This window comes from Mandrillus leucophaeus, unplaced genomic scaffold (assembly GCF_000951045.1).
Source record: "Mandrillus leucophaeus isolate KB7577 unplaced genomic scaffold, Mleu.le_1.0 Scaffold331, whole genome shotgun sequence".
NCBI lineage: Eukaryota > Metazoa > Chordata > Mammalia > Primates > Cercopithecidae > Mandrillus > Mandrillus leucophaeus.
The window spans coordinates 1,044,819-1,068,783 of NW_012103488.1; the positions used below are offsets into that span (position 1 = coordinate 1,044,819).

General features: G+C 40.7%; 1 protein-coding gene across 2 annotated transcripts in view; it reads right to left on the bottom strand.

Annotated features, from left to right (window-relative positions):
• Positions 1-2,399: 2,399 nt before the first annotated feature.
• LGI1 (leucine-rich, glioma inactivated 1) overlaps positions 2,400-23,965 on the bottom strand; it is a 39,766-nt gene continuing 18,200 nt past the window's right edge. The window contains exons 3-8 of one of the 2 annotated variants that reach the window (XM_011988465.1): positions 22,544-22,615; positions 22,377-22,448; positions 10,067-10,138; positions 7,327-7,496; positions 6,882-7,046; positions 2,400-3,606 (exon numbers count right to left, since the gene is read on the bottom strand). In XM_011988465.1, the coding sequence (XP_011843855.1) occupies positions 2,771-3,606; positions 6,882-7,046; positions 7,327-7,496; positions 10,067-10,138; positions 22,377-22,448; positions 22,544-22,615 (1,387 nt within the window). In that variant the 3' untranslated portion in view covers positions 2,400-2,770. The remainder of the gene's footprint in view (positions 3,607-6,881; positions 7,047-7,326; positions 7,497-10,066; positions 10,139-22,376; positions 22,449-22,543; positions 22,616-23,965) is intronic. The other variant, XM_011988466.1, reaches the window with a different exon arrangement.

The following is a 23,965-nucleotide window of genomic DNA, read 5'->3' on the forward strand; positions in this document are numbered from 1 at the left end:
CCAGCTACTTGGGAGGCTGAGGCAAGAGAATTGCTTAAACCTGGGAGGCAGAGGTTGCAGTGAGTCGAGATGGCGCCACTTCACTCCAGCCTGGGTGACTGAGCAAGACTCCATCTCAAAATAAAAAAAAAAAAAAGGAGTTATTCTCTAAAAAATGAAATGATGGAGAATTACATTAACATAATAAGGTAGAGCATGATCCCAAAGTATGCAATATTCTGAGTGTGGGGTGCCTGTTAACAATAACTATCACTCGGTAAGTGCTTAGTTGTGCCACTTCCATGTTAAGTAATCGACTGCTGTTGTGTAACAAATCACCCAAAAACTTAGCCATTTAAAACAATTTAAGCCATTTTATTATGCTCATAGAGTCCGTGGGTCAGGCATTTGGACAGGACACAGTGGGGATGGCTTGTCTCTGCTCTGCAATGTCTGGAGCCTCTGCTGGGAAGATCTGAAGTCTGGTAGTGACTTGTCAGCTGGAGCTGGGATCACCCAGAGGCGTCTTCACTTACAGAACCGGTGGCTGAGGATGGCCTTGGCTGGGTCTGTTGACCAAGGCACCTACGTGTGGTTTCTCCATGGGGGCTGGGCTTCATCACAGAACGGTAGCCTCAGGCTAGTAGGACTTTTGAAGGTGGCTGCTCACAGCTCCAAAATCAAGTGTCCCAGTTTACAAGGTAGGAGAGAAGCTTCATCATTTTTACGACCTAGCCTCAGAAATCAACTATATTATTCCCACCACATTCTATTACGAGCAAGTCATAAATTCATTCACGTTTAAGAGTAGGTGAACTAGGTACTGCCTCTTGAGGGGATGGGGGAAAGGCTGTCACAGAGCACATGGGATGGCAGCTATTGTTGTGGTCATATCTGGGAAATAAAATCCGCCGTGCATGTACTGTCTCATTTAATCCTTTCATTATCTTTGGAAGTAGGTATTATTGTCCCTCTTTACAGGGAAAGAAACTGAGGCTCAGCGGGGCTAAGCAACTGGCCTGTGGACAAGGCCAGTACATGGCAGAGCTGGAGTTCAACCTAGCCTGTACAGAGCAGGTGTTCTCCAATAGCATATGATGCTGCTTACAGGAAAAGGGAACTGAAAAAAATAAGACATTCAAAGGCCAGTTTGGGAGTGAGGTATTCTTCTCTCCCATAATCCTGATGTCAGAGTTATTATCTTTCCCATATGGGAATCTGGTTCCTGTGCATAACTCTCCAGGGAATTGCTTCACAGAAACTATGTAAGTATGTGTGTACCTTTGATGCCTCAAGTCTTCTAGATATGCCAGGGGCTGCTGTCTGCCCTTCCCGACCACACTTACATGGCAAAAGAGTCCAGCAAACCATGAGCAGGAGCAAGCTCTGACCACCTCCGTGAAGGCAGCACACAGAACCAGTTCGTGCCAGGAATATCTTCTCTGCCATGATCCCCCTTTGAAATTACATCTTCCTTTTAAGTTCAAACAAGAACCTAGACTTCCAGAAAGTCATCTTGATACTCCCAGGATACTTATAATCTGGAATGTTTAGAAGGTACTTGGCACTCACTGCTTGCTCTGTAGGTTTTTTGTGTTGTAACACCCCAGTTAGTCTTCTAAGGCCTCAGAGGGCCTTATTCTGCCTCAGTCCCCCACCCCTGCTGAACAATACCCCATTCTTAGGAGGTAGGCAATAATTAGGTCAAAAGGCCTCAGAAAGTTTCTTATGATATTATAACAGGAGGACACATGCTTCTTTAAAAGCATTTTTTGAGAGCCTATTGTATCACAGGCATTGTGCTAATGACCCATGTGATCCAGAAGCAGAAATTTAGAAAATCAGGTATGAGCCTTTTGGGCACTCTGCAGCAGGTAAATAACAAATCAAAATTGTATCTAGAAGTGAAGCATCCTTGGTCAGATTAAGAGGCCTTCATGACAGGTACATTTGAGGCAAACGCTGTAAGATTACAATCTCTATCAGCTGTCAGATGTTTAGGAAGACCCTAAATAGAGTATTGAGATCCTAATTCTTGATTTTACTTTCTCCTAGAAGTTGTCTGAGTGATGATTTTAGCTGGGGCTATCAGTCAGGAAAGGATGGGTCTTGCTGTCACTAATTTCAAATCAGTCCTCTTGTAGTAGGCAAATTTCTCTACCTTTCTTTTAATTTGTCACCATTTCACCTCAAATTATCCCGAAAGGCCATGACCTTTGGAAATACCTTTGAATGTTCAAAATCATCTGATCCAGCCACATATAAACCTGGTCATAAATTATGGGTAATCAATATCAGATTACCCATAATTTTATCTTCATTCATTATTCACACTGTAAATCCTTGATCCAAATACAAAGCTATTATATAAAACTATTTCTTCAACAAACCAACAACAAGAATAAAACAGCTCCTGTAAATAATTACCTTTGGGATATGAAAGAAAATGTAAACATTTTATTTGGCAGTTGTTTCTGAACACATGAATAAATAAATGGAAAAGTACATATTAATATTTCTTTTTGGAGTAACAGATACCATTAAACGCTTATTTACACATCTTCACTGCAAAGAACAGTTACACAATTAAATTTTGTCTTATAAAAGGTAACTTCCCACATCACTGGACTGGACAGTTAAGGATGGAGATACTGGTAGTGCTTGGTTCTAGCAGTCTCAATGTTTGAAAGGCATTCATTTGCAAGTGTAATAAGAAGAGTCGTCATGCATTGAGTTCATCCGGGTCATGTACTGTAGAAAATTTCTGATGGCAGCCACAGAATTTGGTGTCTCATGCGCTTAAGTCAACTATGACATGTTTGTAAATCTGTGTATTTCCCTTAAAACTGGAAGCAAAAAGAAAATTACGCTTATTAATGGACACATGTGTGAATGATCTTGGTGCCTGAACATTTAATTCCTGAAATTTCACAAATTTGGCTTTTTCTGCATCCCAGTTATACACTTGAGTAAAGGAGTAATCACTTCCAAGAATTGCATATTGGTAATTATTTATCTGAAGAGGCTGGAACACCATGGATCCTCGCGACGGCATCCTCTGAATATCCTGGAACGAGGAGCCTCCCCATTTCATGACTTTGGAATCACCAATGAATCTTGTCAAGCAAATGTACACGTCCCCTTTCACTGAGAAGTGCTTCACTGCGTACACATCCTCCATGTTAGGAATGTCAGTTTGGTTAGTGAATAATTGTGTTGCTTTGTTCCACTGATAAATTACAGGACGCTGGGAACTACTGGACAGAATTAAATGAGGCGTTCTGAGTGTCTGAGGTGTTCTGACTATTTCTAGATATTCCACATCAGTGTCCCTGTACCACGCATGTAAGGATTGATGGGAGTAGAATCCGTTTCCGTTCCATTTGTAAATGGTAGTAAAACCAGCTTTTGAACTGTCAGCAACAACAAAGTACCAGTTGTTTTCAATCTTGAATGTTTCAATGTCATTGGGTTTTCGGATTTTGAGAATTTCAATATCCTGGATTTTTATGAATTTATTTGCAAAACTGTCTCGCTTATAGATGTGAGAGCCACCAAACAGCTGGGCCACAATAACATAGAGCTGAGTTTCAATGACTATAGGCTTGCATACTACAGTGGATGTGCCTGGGAAAAGACAAAGGAGAGGTTAGTTGTGTGGCCATCCTCTTTTGGAGCATGTAAACATGCAGGCTGGGGCCATACAACTTCCACCCAAATCAGCCTGAAACAAGAGATCTCCTTGGTTGATTAGGCAAGGCTGGTCTCCAAAGCCCAATGGCAGCAGTGTCCTGAAGTTCTGTGCCTTTGTGCCTCGTGGGGCCTTGTTACCAACAATTGAGTTGTTAACGTCATATCCAGCCTGCTCTAGACGTTCAGGACACACAGCTATGGCCCAAGTGTTCTCTTATTTCTTGCAGAAAGAAAGCATTACTTTCCCTGACATATTATGAGTTAATCATAATTCTAATGAAAACTACTGTTTACTGAGCATCTATTATGTGCTTTCTCAATTTACCTCATTAATTTTCCCAACAATCTTAAGAGATAAATAGTATCTCTTTTTCCACATGAGTAAACTGAAGCTCAGAGAGGCTGTTTTGGTAGCAGAAGGCAGAGTTGGGGATTCAAAGTCAGGCCTACCAGCGTGTCTATGCTTTTAATCCAAGCTGGGGACAAGTTAGCTATTCCAGGACTTCAAATTTGGGTTATCTAAGATCTTAGGTAACCAAAGGCTAGCATTGTGGTCTGGGTAGCCCATGGCTCTACTGTAATTGTTTTGCTCTAAGTCTGAACTGCTTCCTGCTCTAGAATAACTCGCCTTTCCCCTGCAAAGAAAGGAGATGCCACTTTTCACTTTTCTGGAGCTTTAGGTCACTGGTGGCAGGAGTGAAGAGAAGGAAGAGGAATGTTTAAGAAAATCGAAAGACGGGGGCAGCCATGGGCAATGCTCCTGAAAGTTATTTTGGGAAATCACAGAAAATGATGTGGGATCTGTCAGTGGCCTAGCTTGATATCCTTTGGGGAAGAGTTTGATACTTATCTAACCTGTGAGATTCTGATCTCACAAAAGGAGTTTGGCTCTAGAAAATCCAGAGACAGCTGGGCAAATCTGGGCTTTAGGCCTCTTCTGACTACAGCTCTAGTGCGGAGCAGAAAGTTCTACATTAACTCCTTCTACTAATTGGCTTTCTACTAATCCATAGGCAAGGTAGTTTTCTTTGTGACTCTTTTCAGGGCTAAACTGATTGTATGATCTTAAGAAAATCATTTAACTTCTCTGAGGCTCAGTTTTCTTTTCTGTACAATGAGACTTTAGACTAGATTAAGGATGGCCACCAGATTCCAACACGTACCAATACTGATTGGCTCATTGACTGTGATTGCCTGGGGAACTGTGTTGAGAAGGATTCTGTGGCCGTGTCTGCACTCTACATGAACGATTACCATGATAGATTAGTGATGCCTGTCTAGAGTGAAGGAAGGGATAATGACTGAGCATGGGACACATATTTGTCATCTGCTATGGTTGGAATGTTTGTGTCCCTCCAAAATTTATGTTGTAGTTTAATCCCCAGTGTAATAGTATTAAGAAGTGGGGTGTCTAGGAGGTGATTAGATCATGAGGACTCCACACTCATGAATGGAATTAGTGCCCTTGGAAAAGGGCTTGAACAAGTCTGTTAGATCTTTTTCTGCCCTTCTGCCATGTTAGGACATAGAGAAGGCACCGTCTTTGAAGCAGAGAGTGAGCCCTCACCAGACCCTAAATCTCCTGGTGCCTTGATCATGGAGTTTCCAGCCTCCAGAACTATGAGAAATAAATTTCTGTTCTTATAAATGACCCAGTCAAAGTATTTTTTGTTACAGCAGCAAGAAGGGACTAAGACATCATCCTAGACAAGATGCTCTGAGGTGCCCTCTGAAATTTTGCAGATGTATGATTTATTTCTCTTGTAAGTGCTCATCTAAAGAGCCATTCAAAGAAATTGATGAACCATACACAAGTAAGAAGAGCCTGGTTTTGACTGCACAGAACCCTGCTATAGTCCACTGGAAAACTTATGGGGGACTAGGGAAACATGACCTTCTTCCTTCAGAAAGGAGGATTCTAAAAGAAAGGAGTTTCTTTTAGATTATAAAATGGTCTCAGTTTGGAAGGGATCCCTTTATTTAAGTAACCCCAGCCTTGAGCAAGCCCCAGACCTGTCTTGGTCCTTTGAGCAATGAGGGTGATGGCTACCAGTAAAATCTCTCATGACCCTCCATGCCTTATCTAAAGGCTTACCTTTTATGGGGAGGTGTGAGTGCTCTTGAGAGCAGATTTAATGGTATTAGAAGCTAAAGCTGATATTAAATATTGTAGAGGGAGCCCTATGTTCTAACTAATGACTTATAATTTTAAAAATTATTAAAATGGGAAAGAGACTTAAGAGATCAGCTAAGTAAGGCCAGGCAAGGTGCTTCATTCCTGTAATCCCAGACCTTTGGGAGGCCGAGGCAGGTGGATCACTTGAGGCCAGGAGTTTGAAACCAGCCTGACCAACTTGGCAAAACTCCATCTCTACTAAAACTACAAAAATTATCGGGGCATGGTGGCGCACGCCTGTAGTCCCAGCTACTTGGGAGGCTGAAGGACAAGAATTGCTTGAACCCAGGAGGCTGAGGTTGCAGTGACCCCAGATCATGCCACTGCACTCCAGCCTGGGCAACAGAGTGAGACTGCGTCTCAAAAAAAAAAAAAAAAAAAAAGAATTAGATTCCATGGCCAAATTAAGGGTGAAAAATACGGGAAAAATTTCCTCACTGCAGGACTTCTCGGATTCACAGATGTATGTATTATGAATCTACAAGACCAAGATATGGTTCACGAGTTTATTGAACCACAAAATCCTTTTTGTTACAAGGCATACATTAACATTTTGTAGAAGAAATGTTTGTGTAACAAAGTTTGAGACTTAGTGATCTAAAATTACCTTCTTATCTTATAGTTAAGAAAAAGGGGTTGGGGGTATCCGTGAGTATGAGCGGCTCGCCCAAAGAGACTGTGGCAGAACCTGGACTAGAACTCCTGATTCACCATCCAATACTTTTCTTTGAAGAAAAATAATCAAATATTTACTGATTATGTATTATACTAGACCCTATGCTAAGTTTCTTGAATATGTGTTCACATGATCTTATTAACAACCCTGTGAGTTAAGTATTAATATTATTCCCATTTTACAAGTGGGGAAATTATGGCTTAGAGAACAATCCCAGGTCATTTAGCAAATGGTAGAGTTGGAATTCAAATGACGTTAGGTCTGCTAAAGCATTCCCTTATACCACTCATCTTTCCTTGTTGCCCTTGGCTGAAGTAATTTAACTTCCCACTCAAAATATTATTAGGCTTTTCATACCTGTAATGTTGTCATAATTCCGGAAGGTCTTTTCCACATGGTCCCATTCAAGGAAAATGCATTTTCCAGTAAAAGGCTGAGCGATGACTACATACTCATCATTCAAATAAGAAAAAGTGTCTATGGACAATGATTGATAAGGCAGGTCTTGAGACTTTGCAAATTCTGCAAAAAGAGGAAATGATAAATAACTGTGAGCTAATACCTCTCTCCTTGGCTGGATCTCAAATATTCATAAGAAATACATGTATTTCAGAGAATAGTAAAATGGCCATTTTACTTTTCTTTTAAACGCATGAAGCATTGTCAATGGTTCATAATTTTTTAAAAATCAAATTGCTCAGTTGGTTTTTAAGATATAAAAAATATCAGTTCCTGCATATGGAAAAAAAAAAGGTAGCTCTTATTTTAATTTTATGAGATGGAATGATGATGAGTACATTACCTGTAATGATGCAATCGAAATCCTTGGAGGAGAGACTATTGATTTTGCGCTTCTTGTATTCTGGGGGGCCTTCACAGTAGATGTCTTCAACAGTTGCATTGGTGTGGCCAAGCCATTCCACTAGCCATTTCAGTTTACAGTCACAATTAAATGAATTACCCCTCAGGTCCCTGAAAGACAAACTTCAGCTGCTTTTGCTGTACAAGGGCTCTACCCACACAGGAGAGAGTTCTACATGAACAATTAACATGTGCAGAATGACCTTACCCAGCTTTACATCCTGCCCTATAACCCGCCTGGAACCTGACTGACCACTCACTTGGGGCTCAGAGACTTAGCACCATGCACACTTGAAGACTACCCAGTCAATGGAACCTCATCACTTACTCCCTCTTGGATCCCCAAGTGGCTTAGTCTAGGGCTGTGCTGTCAATAGAAACAGTATATGAACCATAAATGTAATTTAAAATTTTCTATAGCCACATTAAAAAAGTAAAAAGAAGCAGGTATAATTCATTTTAATAATATGTTTTATTTAACCCAGTACATACAAAAGATGATCATTTTGACACATCATCAATATAAACATTATTGAGATATTTTACATTCCTTTTTTATACTAAGTCTTTGAAGTCCAGTGTGTATTTTATACCTATAATATATCTTAATTCAGATGCTAAATTTTACCAGAAATAGGTGATCTATATTTAGATGTCATAAAATTCATAATTGAAAAAAAAGATGTATATACCCAAATTGTTCCAAACATACTTAACATTTTCCAGTAATTGAGCTGAGAATCAGCTTTTAAATTTAAATTTACCTGTTAAAAAATTAAGTAAAATTTAAAATTCAGTCTCTCAGTTGTACTAGGAGCACATTTTAGGTGCTCAGTGACCATAGATGTCTGGTGGCTACCCTATTGGACAGCACAGGTCTAAAGGACAGAATGTAGTGATTATTGTAATGTATTTAATTAAATCAAGTGAGCTGTTTGCTTCTCTTCTTCCTCACAGACATAATTAATCCTGATCCTCTTCTGTGGTCTACAAATTCAGTTTAAATAGGAAATGACTTTGACACAGCAAAGTTAGCACAGACATACAATCGCTCATGCCTGTAATAAGTTATACAGCATAGATCATTTACATTTCCACATATGACCCCAACTCACCAAGTTCTCTGTGTATTTGCATTGCTTCTGTTCAGGAATTCCACCTCCTTTCCTGGTCACACAGAATTCTTAAGATAGGTGCTGCCTACTCTTCACACCGCACATAAATAATTTTTAAACGCCCAAACATTTAAAAATGTTTTTTAGAGGATACTTTCAAGAAAGCCAAGAAATCCACTAAAAGGCAAGTTGGCATGGATCCTTGTACTTCTAAGATAATTCTTGATTTGGGCATATTAGAGTAGGTCCAAAAGGCTTAACCCATCTTGGGATTCCCTGGAGAGACTGAGCCAATTTCAATATTTTTTTGTTTTGTTTTTCACTAGTGTAGGGTATAGACTGACACAAAAATGGGGTAAAGGATCCCCAATGAGCTACATCCCACGTCACCCATGGAGTGTGTTCTAACTTCCAAGACACTCTCAGAACTGACCTAGTCTCCCAGGAGAACTCTGACCCACACTAATGAGTGGCAACCTTTCAGGCTACTGTAAACCAGAGAAGATAACTATGGTCTGTCCAGGACTCTCTTGGAAGAATCTTGATTTGGGCGTTCTCCTGGAATTAAACCATCATTCAGGAATTGGGGTAATAGACATGGAGGAGGGGCTGGGGAAATACTGCAAGGAACAAAGAAAGTTTTTCATTAGGCTACTGATTTGAAGTTAAATACTGGGCTTGGAAAAAAGTACTTGACTCAGATTTTCTTTTTGCTTGTTATTGGAGAAAAGTTATTTTGAATATATAGTCTACAGCAAAGTACCTGAATACTTTTTTTAAAAAGCTTTTGTTTTCATATATCCTTTCATTTGTTCCTGTATTCCACCTTATGACATTTAAATACCTTTCTAATGTTCTGGAAGGCAAATAATGAAGCTGAATTGCTTTTGAGAGGTTTAGGCACATATTACTTGCTTTGCTTACAGCAAAATGTACAAATTCCTTGCAAAGATCTTTCACTCGGAGGCTTAAAAGTCAAAGTTTGAAAGCTCTTTTGTTTGAAAAAGGGTCAAAAATAATTAAGTTCATTCCCTTCCTGGGGCTTAAGCCAAATTCCTGGGGATTAAGCTTAGAGTTGTTGTTCAGTCTAATGAGAAAAAAGGCAAACTTTTCTCCCTTCCCCCACTTCCTGCTCCATTTCTCTGTTGACTGACCAACCCAAGGGTGTAACATTTCATCTTTATTCTGTCAGTTTCCCAGACTCCTTTATGTTTTCCCTTTGTAGCCCTATTTCCTGGACCTCATGAGAAAATAGGGATCTTGAAATTTCTAGCCGGGTCTCTTCCCACCCTGTCAAAGTCCCTTACCATCGCTCCCTGCCATATAGACACACACTTTGTCAAAGGAATGCCTGGGTGCCACATATTCAGAATTTCCAATGATAAATATCACAGAAGACTCAAATGTTAGTCCATGTAAATTTAAATTTTTAGCCAGTTAAAATTCAGATTTACAAATCCTAATTTTAATTTAAAAGCCAATTAAAAATTCTAATAATCAATACCAGGCTTCCTTGTAAAGACTGCAAATTAATTAATTGTTCATTGATTTCTTAGGTCCTCTTACACATTTGTTAAAGAATCCAGGCCTTTGAAAATATCTTTTGGGAGTGTCTGGAGATTGTTGTTTGCAAGGCTCCTGGAAAAAAAAAAAAAAAAAGGTGATGTAAACTGTAGTGATAAATTAAACAAAGGCATTTACTGATAAAGTTTAGTTATGAGTCTCTTTTGTCATTTCCAGCCTACTAAATGACTTGTGGTCCTTTTTTTACTTCTGAAATACTACTCAGATTCCTGCTGTTGTCCTTTCAGTTCCTAACCTGTTCACTTCAACACCCACTCTGTATTTATTTATTTTTATTTTTATTTCTTGAGACAAGAGTCTCGCTCGCTCTGTCACCCAGGCTGGAGTGAAGTGGTGTGACCTCAGCTCACTGAAACCTCTGCCTCCCGGATTCAGGTGATTTTCCTGCCTTAGCCCCCCATAGCTGGAATTACAGGTGCCCACCACGACACCCGGCTAATTGTCGTATTTTTAGTAGAGACAGGGTTTCATCATGTTGGCCAGGCTGGTCTTGAACTCCTGAGCTTCAGTGATCCGCCTGCCTCGGCCTCCCAAAGTGCTGGGATTACAGGCGCACTCAATATTTAAACAACATTTTATGTTGGTTAAAAACAACCATGATTCCTGGGCATTGATCTTTCCATTTAGAACAGAACACGGGAGAGTCACACTCTCGGACACTCAGTCTAGAGGATATCTCCCAAATGATGACTAACCGAACTGGTGAGTGTCCATCTCCAAAATGCCCCCTCTCCTCCCGCCTGGGCTGCCCCTTCCTCCTCGCTTGCTCCGGAGAGCAGCCAAACCTCCAACCCACAGTGCCAATAGCTCTATCCCTTCCCCAGCACATCCTTTCTCCTTTCCGAGGCCCACGCCACCTTTTCCTTTCTAGCTCCATTCATTCCACCTCAGAAAAAAGTTTTCTTATAAATACCTATCCAACTATTCCCTTTAATCATCTCCCTCTTTCTCCTTCTTCTGGTTCTTTTCCTGTGACCACAGGAATGATTTTCCCTTTCTCTTTCTATTTGTTCTTCCACAAATCACTAGAATGATTCTAATCAAGGTTAATGAGTAAAAAATTGTCCTGATAATGCCAAGAAAAGGGAAATGTGTCCCTAGTACACAAATATAGCACGGTACTAATGCTGTATGACTGGGGAAGGTCACCAGGTAGTGTAATTTTCTATTTTTAACCAGTACCATATATATATATATACACATGTTATAAACTTTTCTTAGAGGTTTTTTTTTTTTCACAATAAAAATAAAAAACTAAACTAAAAGTAAAGAGCCCATACCATTAGCCTCTAAACCCTTGAAAATTCTCTCAACTTCCCTTTAAAACATTCTCAAAAGTCTATGTCTTCTACCTTCACTAACTAAATATAAGATTTCTCAAGTGCAAACATTCAAGATTTTTAGAACTTATTTTTAAGTTAGTTACGTTGTTTTTCTGGGTTTTAGAAATTACTACTAGTTTGGAAAATGGCTCTCAAAGAACCTTGGAATGTCAGAATAGGAACTGAGTCAGAACGTTCCATTCTCAATGGTGGTCCAATTGTGACAAAGAGCATGGCTTTTGGAGTGATTCTGAGCTACGTTTGAATCCTGACTCCAGCATTTACTGGTTGTGTGACTTTGGTAATGTATCTTCTTGGAAATTCAGTTGTTTCATTTTTAAGTGAAGATAATAATACCTTATCTCATAAGATTATTGGAAAAAGAAAATTAGATAATCAAGGATGGTGCAGGCATCTGTACTACTCTCAGTAGAGTGGCTGGCATCAGAAGAGGAGAATGGCTTCTGTATGTACATTGTCCAAGAAACAACGTTTAGAAACAGACCATACGAATGAGCTGCTATGGCTGTCCACATACAGCAAAATTAACAAAATACCAGTAAGGAGGACTATTCAAGAGAATGTCTCCATAATTCATCTTACTGACTGGTGTTTGAATGAAGAGATTTTCTGATGTCTTGGACCAGTCCAGAGTCACTCCCCATGTTATGTGTCTCAGTTTATTTTCTGGCACAATGTGGCTTAAAGTTATCATACTAACTTCTAAGTGGATGTCCCTTCCTCTGAAGCTGGCAAAAACTGCAACTGGCTGCAGGGCATAAATTTAGAGGAGGTTGAGTCACAGGACAGTGGGCATGCAATGATTAAGCAATCAAATCCTGAATTACTACTGCCAATAGGGCTACACAGGAAAAGGCACTGTGCTTGTCTTACTGTCGGAGGGGAATTCTTTTTTTTTTTTTTTTTGAGACAGGGTCTCACTTTGTTGCCCAGGCTGGAATATAATGGCACGATCACAGCTCACTGCAGCCTCAACCTCCCTGGCTCAAGTGATCCTCTGGGCTCAGCCTCTCCAGTAGCTGGGACAACAGGTGTGTGCCACCATGCCCAACTGAGTTTTTTTTATTTGTAGAGACAGAGTCTTGCTATGTTGCTCAGGCTTGTCTTCAACTCTTGGGCTCAAGCTATCCTCATGCCTCTTCCTCCCAACGTGCTGGGATTACAGGTTTAAGCCACCTACCCTGTGGGATTCTTTTAAACAATGGGTGAATCTGGAAATTCTACTTCCTGCCCAAAGGAGCAGAGCTTTAGGCCTCACATGATCCATGTGAGATAACCACAGAACAGATGGCAAAACAGAGCTGCAGACTCGGAGCTACCGGGCTTCCGGAATGGAGAGGCAGTATTTTTGCTTGACAAGATGGAGGGCTTCTTATTCGCCAGAAGTGCGAGATGGGGCTGAGAAAGACAGGCTGGCCCGATGGGCTGTGGGATGAGGCATTACATTTCCTGACAACTTCTTGTGACAGAGGCTCTTGCCTTGGGAACCAAAGGGTTGGGGAGGCAGGGGAGTCAGAGGGAGAAATGGTGGATGGATTCACTGAACCCAGTGTCAACCCTTTGCTGCTTCGCTACCAAAACTTCAATGAAATCCTTGCCCACAATGGACTGCTCTTAGAGGAGAAAGGATGAAGCTTCATGTCTAGGTTTGGTGAGTGACGGGCATGAGAAGGCTGCCTGGATTCACTAAGAGAAGCAGAATCAAGAGGAAGTAAGATTCAGACATGAGAGCGGGGCTTCCAGACACCCAAAGCCAGGGAACTGGAGTTCAGACAGCTTCCCTAAGTCTCTGGGAGGTCCCAGTGACATCAGGGTACATTTGGATAAAAGTAAAGCAGGCAGTGGGATTTGGGCAGAGAACGACTTAGGAAAGCAATGTTGACAGAGCCTGAGAATTATTCTGCAAAAAATGTAACAGGTTGCCAGGGTGCGGTGGCTCACGCCTGTAATCCCAGCACTTTGGGAGGCAGCGGTGGGTGGATCACCTGAGGTCAGGAGTTCGAGGCCAGCCTGGGCAACATGGCAAAATCCTGTATCTACAAAATACAAAAATTAGCTGGGAGTGGTGTGTGCCTGTGGTCCTAGCAACTCTAGGAGGCTGAGGTGGGAGGATGGCTTGAGCTCAGAACTTGAGGCTGCAATGAGCCATGATTGCACCACTGCACTCCAGCCTGGGTGACACAGTGAGACCCTGTTCCCAAAAAAAAAAAAAAAAGATATATATAAAGGATTGTGTAAATAAACGATGGTCCGTATGTAACATGGAATACTTTGTAGGAGACTTTAAAAATGAGGTAGGTCTCTATGATTTAATATGAAGTGATACCTAAGTGTAGAGTGTCATCTCTCTGGAGCAAGAAGGACAGATAGATGTCTGTGGATACACAAAGAAAACTCTATCAGAAGATACAAAAACTGTTGATTGAGGTTGTATGTAGGCGTATGGTTACTGGAATCTTTCACTTTCCTATGTAAATACATATTTATGTTGTGCATTTTTATCATCAAGCATGTATTATTATTTTATAATCAGAAGAAACAAAGAATAGAGTTGACTTTTTGAAAGGATCCTGTTACTGAGTACTTGTACATAAATATGGTTCTGTCCAGTGAGGGTTCAGTCATTCAAAATCAATCATTTGGCTGCATTCATCAACTTCCAAAGCTACCTACAGGGTTAGATTAGGAATTACTGTCACGGCCTGAACTCTGGGGCCTGAGTGGTCAGATCATGCAAATGTCTTTCACAAGACCTCCTGCAGGAGGGAGCTGCCTGTTTTCTAAAAAATTCCCATGCAGTTTCAGGCCCTCACCCTTTAGGGAGATTGGGGCTACAAGGCTGTCCAGGCTTGAAGCCATTGCTATGGTTCTTTGCCCCAGCTTAAAGTCAGCTGTGATGAGGGTCAGCTGTGATGAGGGTCTGTTGCCTCCACAAATCATCATGGGCATCTGAGGGCTTCAGGGAGATTCACTGCAGGAGAGAGCTGCTGAGGGCTCTGGGACCAGGGGCACCAGAAAAAAAAGGGCAAGTCACGTGACGTTCCCTGAAAACTCCTCAGCATTTAATCATAAAAATGGGGTAAATAGCATGAGATCTGGTGGTTATCAGGGAATTTAAACAGCTAGAGAGACTGAGATAGCACTTTCTGGGTTAGAGTTAAGGTTATTTTAGGGTTTATATTAGGATTATTTGATTCTTCAGATTCCACCTCTGCACTGAGTTTTGCTACCAGAAAGCAAAATACCTGGATAAAATTTTTGCGGTTCTGCCTTCATCCCACTCCCAGCTTCACAGAGTAGTGACTTAATATTATTATTAACTTTTCCTCAACAGGAGCTCTCATTGCTATATGTGCTATGTGTTTGTAAAACTGGTTGTAGCTATTCTTTCCTGCATCACTTAGTGTAGTGTAATGGTTTAAGTGCCAACTTCGTCCAAATCCACCAGGGATTAAATTTGAACGTCATCACTCTTTGGAATGTGTCCTTAGCCAACTTAATTTAACCTCTCTGGGTTTCTGTTTTGACATCTGCAAAACTGAGTAAAGGGTATGAATTTCACTTATTGTGAGAATTAACACATGTAGTTACTAATATTTTTATACACATATCTTTGTAATGGATTCCAGGAAAAACTGTATCTGCAGGTGAATTTTTAAACCTTATGTGTTAAGACCACAAAACTAATCTTTTTCTTTGTTGTTATAGTCATTAAACAGTGATATTAAATATCTAAACACTTTAAAATATTCACTTCAGGAAGCTGAGATCATCTATTCTTTCTGCCTCTCTTAGTAAGGATAATCCTATGCCTTGGTATTCTTAAAAGTTCCATGTTTTACTTTTACTGATACACATATACACATACACACATATATACACATACTACATATGCACATATATATGTAGTAATAATTATTTCTTCGCTTCAAGAAAAACTGGAAAGTGCAAAAATTATTTTTTGAAAAAGGAGAGAAATAATAATTATCATAGGAGAAGTAACCACTGTTAAGATTTAGTCATGTTTTCTTCCGGCCATTAATGCAGAGCCCATCAAAAGCAAGGGATTCTGGAAAGCCATGTTGCTAGTCCTGCCCTCCAGGGTGTCTAGTCCTTCTCTTACCTCCAGAGTGTCATGACCTGAGAGAGTGTCACCCTGAATTGCGGTAGGGGACCCTCCTTCCTCTGCAAAGATCTGTTAGCCAAGGGTGAGGGTTAAACAGAGCTGAATTTTAACACTAGATGTAAGAATTCTTGATTCTTAGGAATAGGAGGAAGAAAAATTATGAAGGACAGAGAGGCAAGGAGTCCCAGGTAGCCACCAGAGTTGTCAGGAAAAAGACTTTCTATATGGTATGGTTTAAGGAGTACCAGGCTCCTGCATTGGCCGAAGCTGACCCCTTGCCAGTCAGACTCACTTTAGGGCCCAGAACTCAGCCACAGAGTACAGGGGTGAGGTGAACAGGGAAGTAGATACCTGAGTTTGAGCTCTGGCCGTTCCCTTTTCTATAAAGTGAATGATCACTGGGTCAGAACAATCTCCAAGTTCTATTCTTGCTCATAAATCACATCTTTGTCATTTTCACTGAGAGGCTTATGGCTTCATCTTTAAAATTAATAGATGACACTGGGATAGGTGATACTTTAGGCCACATACTTAGGGGTCAGTGTGTTACAACAGGCTTTTCCAGGAGATGGAGATCGCACTGGGTCGCACCAGAATATCCGACTGGGGTGGGGTGGAGCTAATTGGGACAGGGGTGAAGACACAGTCAATGAGAGACTTGAGGAAACATTTAATCAATGTTCCTTTATTTCTAGGATAATTCTGCAATGAGCACTGGAAGGATGGTTCTCTTTCCATTATCTGTAGGCCTAGCATAGTGCCTGGCACAAAGTAAGCCCTCAATAGATACTTTTACTTATTTATGTATTTATTTATTTTGAGACAGAGTCTCACTCTGTCACCCAGGCTGGAATGCAGTGGTGCTACCTCGGCCCACTGCAACTTCTGCCTCCCTGGTTCAAGCAATTCTCCTGCCTCAGCCTCTTCAGTAGCTGGGATTACATGCACGCGCCACCATACCCGGCTACTTTATGTGTTTTTAGTAGAGATGGGGTTTCACCATGTTGGCCAGTCTGGTCTCAAACTCCTGACCTCAAGTGATCTGCCTGCCTTGGCCTCCGAAAGTGCTGGGATTACAGGCATGAGCCACCACTCATGGCCTAATAGACACTTTTAAATGAATGAATGAATGAGGCAGGCTGGAGTAGATGAGAGGAAGCGTACATATGGAAGCGTACATATCTAGGCAAAGAAAAGAGCAGAGGATGCTCCTTTGAAGTCCCCTGTGCCAAGGCACTGAGGGAGAAAGCTCAAAGCCCCGTGAGTGACTAGTACAGTCCTCACCAGCTGGTGTGGACCCCCTCAGGAAGGACCCTTCCTCCCCACAGCCCCACTGTGGTAGAAATCCCAAGGCAATGTGGAGGCTCTTTAAAGTGTGCCTTCAACTAACCACCATTCTCTAGGTCCTGATTCACAGTTTACCTAAGAAACATTCTTTAAAACAACTGAGATATTGCACAGCTCAATGTCTAGTTACCTTGAAACTGGCTGAGTAAGGTCAAGTGTTCTCAAAGGCAGATGGCCATTCCTTCTTGACAGAAATGATGACCATTTCCTGTCCTTTGGTGTTTTCATCGTTTACCCAAGAAAACCTCCAATTATGACTGTGGAAGCCACTGGAAAGTCTTCTCTCTGAGGCAACCAGACTGGCTCAAACACCACATTTGTTTCAGTGCCACCGGGCTCTTCTGCTAAGAGAGCATCGCCCACAGCCATCTGGGGTGCATCCAGCCCCTCTGCAATGCAGATTCTCAGCTTGGGTTTGTGTCTCTCTGAGCCTGAGGCGGTGCAAGCGCAGTTACTTTAATTTCATAGAAAGTGTTTAAAGGGGATATACACTCTAGCATTTAGAATCCTGATTCAGGACTAATGGAGGTTATGCAGTGAATTTTAGTTTATTCCTACACAGTGGTGCTTACTACATACCAGGCCCTGTTCTAAGCACTTTGCATATATTAACTCACTTAATCTCAAGACCTTGGGCACTAATACTCTTAATTGCCTTGTTATTCCTCATCCCATTTTAAAAGATTATTATTATAACCCCATTTTACATGCCCAGTCTGTAGCATAGTGAAGCTAAATGGCCTGCCCCAAATTCCACAGCTGTTAAGGTGCAAAGCCGAGGAATTGATCTGAGGTGGAGAAAAGTGCACTTTGAAGCCTAAAGCCTTAAAAAGGAAACCAATGGTTCAGATAAATGCCAGCTTTATTAATAAGCAGTAAATAATGGAAAATAAACTTGACCTATTGAGCTGGCAGAGAGACAGTTGAACCCAGGCAGTCTGGTGGCAGAGATCACCCTCTTAGCTGCTACATTGCACTACCTCTTTACATACATGGCAACGTGAAGGCTAAAACAAAGCATCCTGTGCAACTGATTGGGAACATGCAAGCATCCCGAGTTTGGGGACTGTTATATAGTTCTTTGTACCCCCTCAGTGCTGAGCAACCATTGGATACTCTACAATACATATAGATTGATGATAATTTTCTCCAAATATTTATATATATGCATGCAAACAATGCTGGTTCCACTGGGCCTTATCCACAGCGACACTTACATGGCACACAAAGCAATCATTACTAAAGACTCATGGGTATTACTAGAAGCCAATACATAATGTTTGAAGACTTTGTCATCATTGGCCATAAACTAATTTTTATTCATAAACTAATTTTTTATTCATGTGTTCCTGATTACCAAAATAACATATATTCACCAGAAAAATTTAAATATACAAACGATTGCTAAAATATACAAACCATTCAAATATTAAAGTGAAACATGCATAACATTAGGACAATGATTCAAAATAAAGTAAGTGAGAATCTCAGGATTTGACAGGCTTTGAAAGGACTTAACTTTAAGAAGTCTCTCTCTCTTTTTAAGGGTTAATTTGTAGGGTTTTAAGAGTTAATTTGCAGGGAAGGGGGGATCTCGCCTGATAACCAGGTATATATAATAACTTTTTTATTTTTATTTGTTTATTTTTATTTTTATTTTTTCTTTGAGATGGAGTCTCGCTCTTTTGACCAGGCTGGAGTGCAATGGCGCTATCTCGGCTCACTGCAAGCTCCACCTCCCGGGTTCATGTCATTCTCCCGCCTCAGCCTCCCGAGTAACTAGGACTACAGGCGCCCACCACCACGCCTGGCTAATTTTTTGTATTTTTTTAGTAGAGACGGGGTTTCACCGTGTTAGCCAGGATGGTCTTGATCTCCTGACCTCGTGATCCGCCCGTCTTGGCCTCCCAAAGTGCTGGGATTACAGGCGTGAGCCACTGCGCCTGGCCTATAATAACTTTTAAGTTGTCCGTAAATGTCTCTTAGAAGAGAAATCTACTGACATCTCTGTATAAGAAGGTGAGAAAGTGCGTTGTTCCTTTAGGCATGAACTAAATTTATATAAATGCACAGGTAAGGGAGTGGCTTTAATGTTAGGCCAGAGTGGGAACCAGCTGGACCTGAAAATATACGTCTAATCCCAACTATCTGCATTTTGAGATGAAGTATGTGGGTAGGGTTCCTGTTTTCAGGATCTTTTCTTTCTTCTCTAGTCATATTTCCTCCTCAAATCATGTCTCATGGAAGGATCCAGCCAGCTCAATAAAAGCTATCTGGTCCTGCTCTAACTGACACAGTGGAGATAGCACCAGACGTCTCATCAAAGACCGTGGGAGTTATCTGGCTTTACCACTTAGTAACTGGGGAGCAGCTTAAACTCATGGTGTACCTCCACTTGCTCGTTTGTCTGTGAACATAGTGTTACTGCCCTGTCTCTTTCATGGAGTCATCAGGAGACTATGATGAAGCCAAGAATATGAGAAAGCTTTGCAACCTCTTCCTGCAGCACATGCAGGTTAGAGGGTGAGGTGCTAATTCCTCACAGCTCGAATGTTTGCCTTGATTGGGAAGGATTGATCTGAGGTGGAGAAAAGTGCACTTTGAAGCCTAATGTCTTAAAAAGGAAACTAATGGCTCAGACAAATGCCAGATTTATTAATAAGCCATAAATAATGGAAAATGAACCTGACTTACTGAGTCAGCAGAGGGAAATTTGGGTTTCAGATCCTCCCTACTCCATCTCTCCTTGAAAGACAGAAAGGAAAGAAGGAAGGAATGAAAGAAGGAAGGAAGGAAAAAAGAAAAGAAAGAAGGAAGGATGGAAGGAAGGAATTGTACGGTGAAGAATAGCATAATTCAAAAGGAGAACATAACTTGGGGACAAAGGCCCTCAGTGAGAAAATATTTGTCCAATTTCTCTTGCTAGGCTGAGCTTCTCTAAGGTGGGACTAGATCTTACTCATCTTTGTAGGCCCTACTCCTTGTAAAGCATGTGTCACATCCTAGAAACTATTTAAGATGAACCATATGGTATTGCCATTTTTGTAGATAAAAAATAGCCTAACATTGGCAATGCCATATGAGTCAACCTAATAAGTGTTAGCTAAAGAAGCAAGAGACCTAAGGGTCATATTCATTCAGCCAGCCTTAACCCCTGTTCCCTCATAACACCTTCCCACCTCCAGCACCAGCTCAGAGAGGTGGGACTTCTCTTTCACTGCCTGTAAGAGTCATGCCTCTGTTTGAGGGCTGCCCTTGGTGTTCCTTGAACCTGAAATTTTCTGGATATTAAGTGTATTCTGTACCAGTCTCTCTCTCTTATGGGCTCCATACTGCTAAAGAAAGGGCATCATTAAGACCCACATTTAAATTCCCATTTCATTTGATAAACATAATAGGTTCCACTAAACAAAATGGGTGTCCTACACTAGGATATCAAACAGACTTTTTTCTTTGCCTTTTTCCTCTTCCGCTTCCCTTCTTCCTCTCCCTTCCCTTCTTCTCTCCTCTCATCTTCCTCTTTTTCTTTCTTCCTCTATCCTTTCCTCTCTCCTCCCTTCCTTCCCTCCCCTCCCCTTCTCCCTCCCTTCCTTCCTTCCCTCCTTCCTTCCTTCCAAGACAGGGAAACATTTTTTCCTGTTCTGTGCATGAAGCCTGAAGGAAACCACAGGCTTTTAGGCTGGAGAGGAGACACAGTTGAATGAATTGGGCAAGTGAAGCTCATATCTGGGTTCCTCAAAAGGACACCTGAGTCCTACATCCTCCCTACAGCTCTCATGATGCTAAGCATTGGACAGAGGCCATGTGGATTGGGATGTATGTGAATCTAGTGGATTTCAAGCTGAGGTCATGAACTTCCATTTCTCCTTCCATATATTTGCTTCGTTTGTTTAATTTTGTCTGAAAAATGAGGTTTGGCAGTGTTGGGCTCTGTGATAAAACTGCATAACATTTATTCTGTAAACAGCCATCTTTGCATCATATCATGTCATTGACATGAAGAGTAGTATTGCAAACACTGTTTTTTTATTATAATAACTCTATACAGAAGCCTTGAAAGGTATGATTTTGTAAAATATGTCTGGTCATTAGCTTCTCTTTGCTACAAAACAAGCAACAGGAGAGAAAGGGGCCTGGTGGAGGCAGAGGGACAACCGCATGGACACGCTGGAAATCAGCTCAGTCAAAGGACAAGAATTTTTGTCTCCTTTGTTCCCTGCTGCATCCTAGGGCCTACAGCAGAGCTGGGAATGAAGTATGATGAGAGAACAGGTTAAACTTGACAGAATGACTATGACACTTGGATCTCTTGCATCTGTATCTAGAACTGATAAGATACCTATTAGGTAGGTTGAGAAACAGCTGTTGAAAGGATGAAGAGTCACTGCAATTCAACTATTAAGTAGATGTTCTCATAATTCCATAACTGAGCAGCTCATGAGGCATCTATCCCCTCCAAGACTGTTTCCTCATTTCTGAAAAGGGGATTATTGTGCCTGTTTGGCAGGATTATTGAGAGGATTAAATGAAAAGTGATGTAAATGTTAGTGCCTTTTCTTTCTATGTGCTTCTAGTTTCCTTAAAATAATCTATGTGTATGTAAGAGTGTGTATGTGTGTGTGCATGCACGTGTGTGCCTGCATATGTGTGTGTGTGTGTGCGCGAATGTGTCTGTAGAGGGTGAGGGAGGCTAGAAGAAACAAGTTGTTTGGGTCATGTTGTTCAGGGTTTCTCAACCTTAGATGTGTATAAGAGACAGTGAGGGAGGCTAGAAGAAACAAGTTGTTTGGGTCATGTTGTTCAGGGTTTCTCAACCTGCCCACAATGCCACTTTAGGCTGGATAATTCTTTATTGTGAGGGGCTGTCCTATGCAGTAGATGTTTAGAAGAATCCCTGCCTTTTACCCACTAGATGCCAGTTACATCCCCAGTTGTGACAACCAAACATGTCTCTAGATATTGCCAAATGTTCCCTGGGAGACAAAATTGTTCCCGGTTAAGAACAACTGCTGTTAGCTGTAATCACCCATTGAATAATTAAATATTTCACTGATAAACAAGTTGATCGGGTATTATGAAGACATCGTCTGCGGCTATATTATGTTTAAATGTATATAAAGTGAGGGCTTATAGAGGAAAAAGAAAAGCTGATATCAAATTACATAGTCAACCCATAATGATCCATGAAGCAAGTAATGATGTAGATAATAAAAAAAGTTATTTCAGGCACACAATTTCCCTGCATTAGATTGCTTTTCTAATTATGGTTGATTTAGGATACAAATATTAATAGTAATCAATTTCTTGAACACCCTCTGACAGATGACAGGGAAAGATGGCAAGTGTGCATGGAGAGAAATCATTTGAGTTTCTTAAATTTTTATGGACACTCATAAAGTAGGTACATTAACCACAGGTGATCAAACTGCATTGTCCATTAGCAAGCTTAAAAAGTAATAGCAATATTCATACTTACAAGTGAATTAATGACTTTAGTCCCCGGAAAGTATGTCTTGAAATTGACTTGATGTTGTTGTTTTCTATGAATCTGCAATAAGTTATAATATTTTTTGTCAAACAGTTACAGGAACTTGAGAGTACTTGTCCTGAATCATCATGTTTAAAAAAAGCTTTTTTACTTACAAATACTCTAGATGTGGAAGACCAATAAAAGCATCATCACTGATCACATCAAAGGAGTTCGATGTGAATAACCTGCCCAGAAAAAGTACACAATGAAAATGGTGAAACTGACAGATTGTCAATCTTGGCTGCTTTTATCTCTCAGAAAAATGAGTGGGAGTTGTATACAGAAAAATGTCTGCATGGCTGTCTGCTACAGTGTTAGTTATGCAGATAATCTATGCAGCATTTTTTTACTCCTAATCATCTCCTCATCAAAGGCTCATCAAGGGGTGCCTGGTGCCGCCCCACTCCTCACAATGACTGCCACCTGCCCTGGGTGATATTTTGAGATACAATCAGAGCAGCCAAAGCAACATTTTACATATTTTCATGACAAAGGCACTAATAATCTTTTCTATTTGTTCTAGAAACCTCTGGAGTGTTCTGACTGGCAAAAACAATGGTGCTTGGGGTTTTGAGACTGGGAAACCTAAAAAAATTAAGCTGCATGCCCAGTTGTGCTGTGATATCTCATAATAGACAGGCAGTTGACACTGGCTCCATGAACACCAACCAGCCTCCTCCTTTGCAAACAGACTGAAAATGGGAAACATGAGGTTTGGGAAGAGTCTTAGACCCGTTTTATCACCGAATAGTTGAAGCTTTTACTTGGACAAATATATTTGCAATTTCAAAATCCACAAGGATTTGGTTTTGAAATTACTGATGAAAAAGAACATCAATCAGCCATCCCACACCCTGTTGAACTCCTTGGAGAACTGAATGAGAGGCTTAAAAGAGGTAGTTTTAGGCTAAACCATTCAACAATATATTATATTATGTCATAATGTAATAATAATAATAATAGTAATTCTGTTAGTAAAGCTTATCACTTTTACTTTGAAACCGGGGATTAAATATAACTACCACAAACTAGCTCACTGAATTCACCTCTGAGCCTGTGAACTAGAGGAATTAAAACTAGGAGATCTCACTTTCTGAACATTTATGAGTCATCTGTTTGTCATCTGGGATTGCTTCAAATAATCAGAGGAGGGGGACAGCAAGGGGTTAGAGAAGAATTGGCATGAGTTGATAATTTTTGAAGCTGAAAGATGGATACATAAAAGTGAATTTTACTATTTTGTCTACATTTATATATACTTAAAATTTTTCATAAAAATGCGGAGAATGGGGGATAGGAATGAACCAACCAAACAAAAGGAGATGATTTCTTGCATTTCTTCCTAAACTATCAATCCTAGAGTGGTGTTGGATTGTCTTCTAATCCCTTATGCCTCTAATGTCATGGCTTTGTACCCAGATAATTCACTAGGTTCTGAAAAGCCAGCACTAATGAATAGTGATACATGTTAGAATTCCATATTACTAAAACAAATTCAAAGCTGTATGATTTCCATCACAGCTTTGGCAATTGTG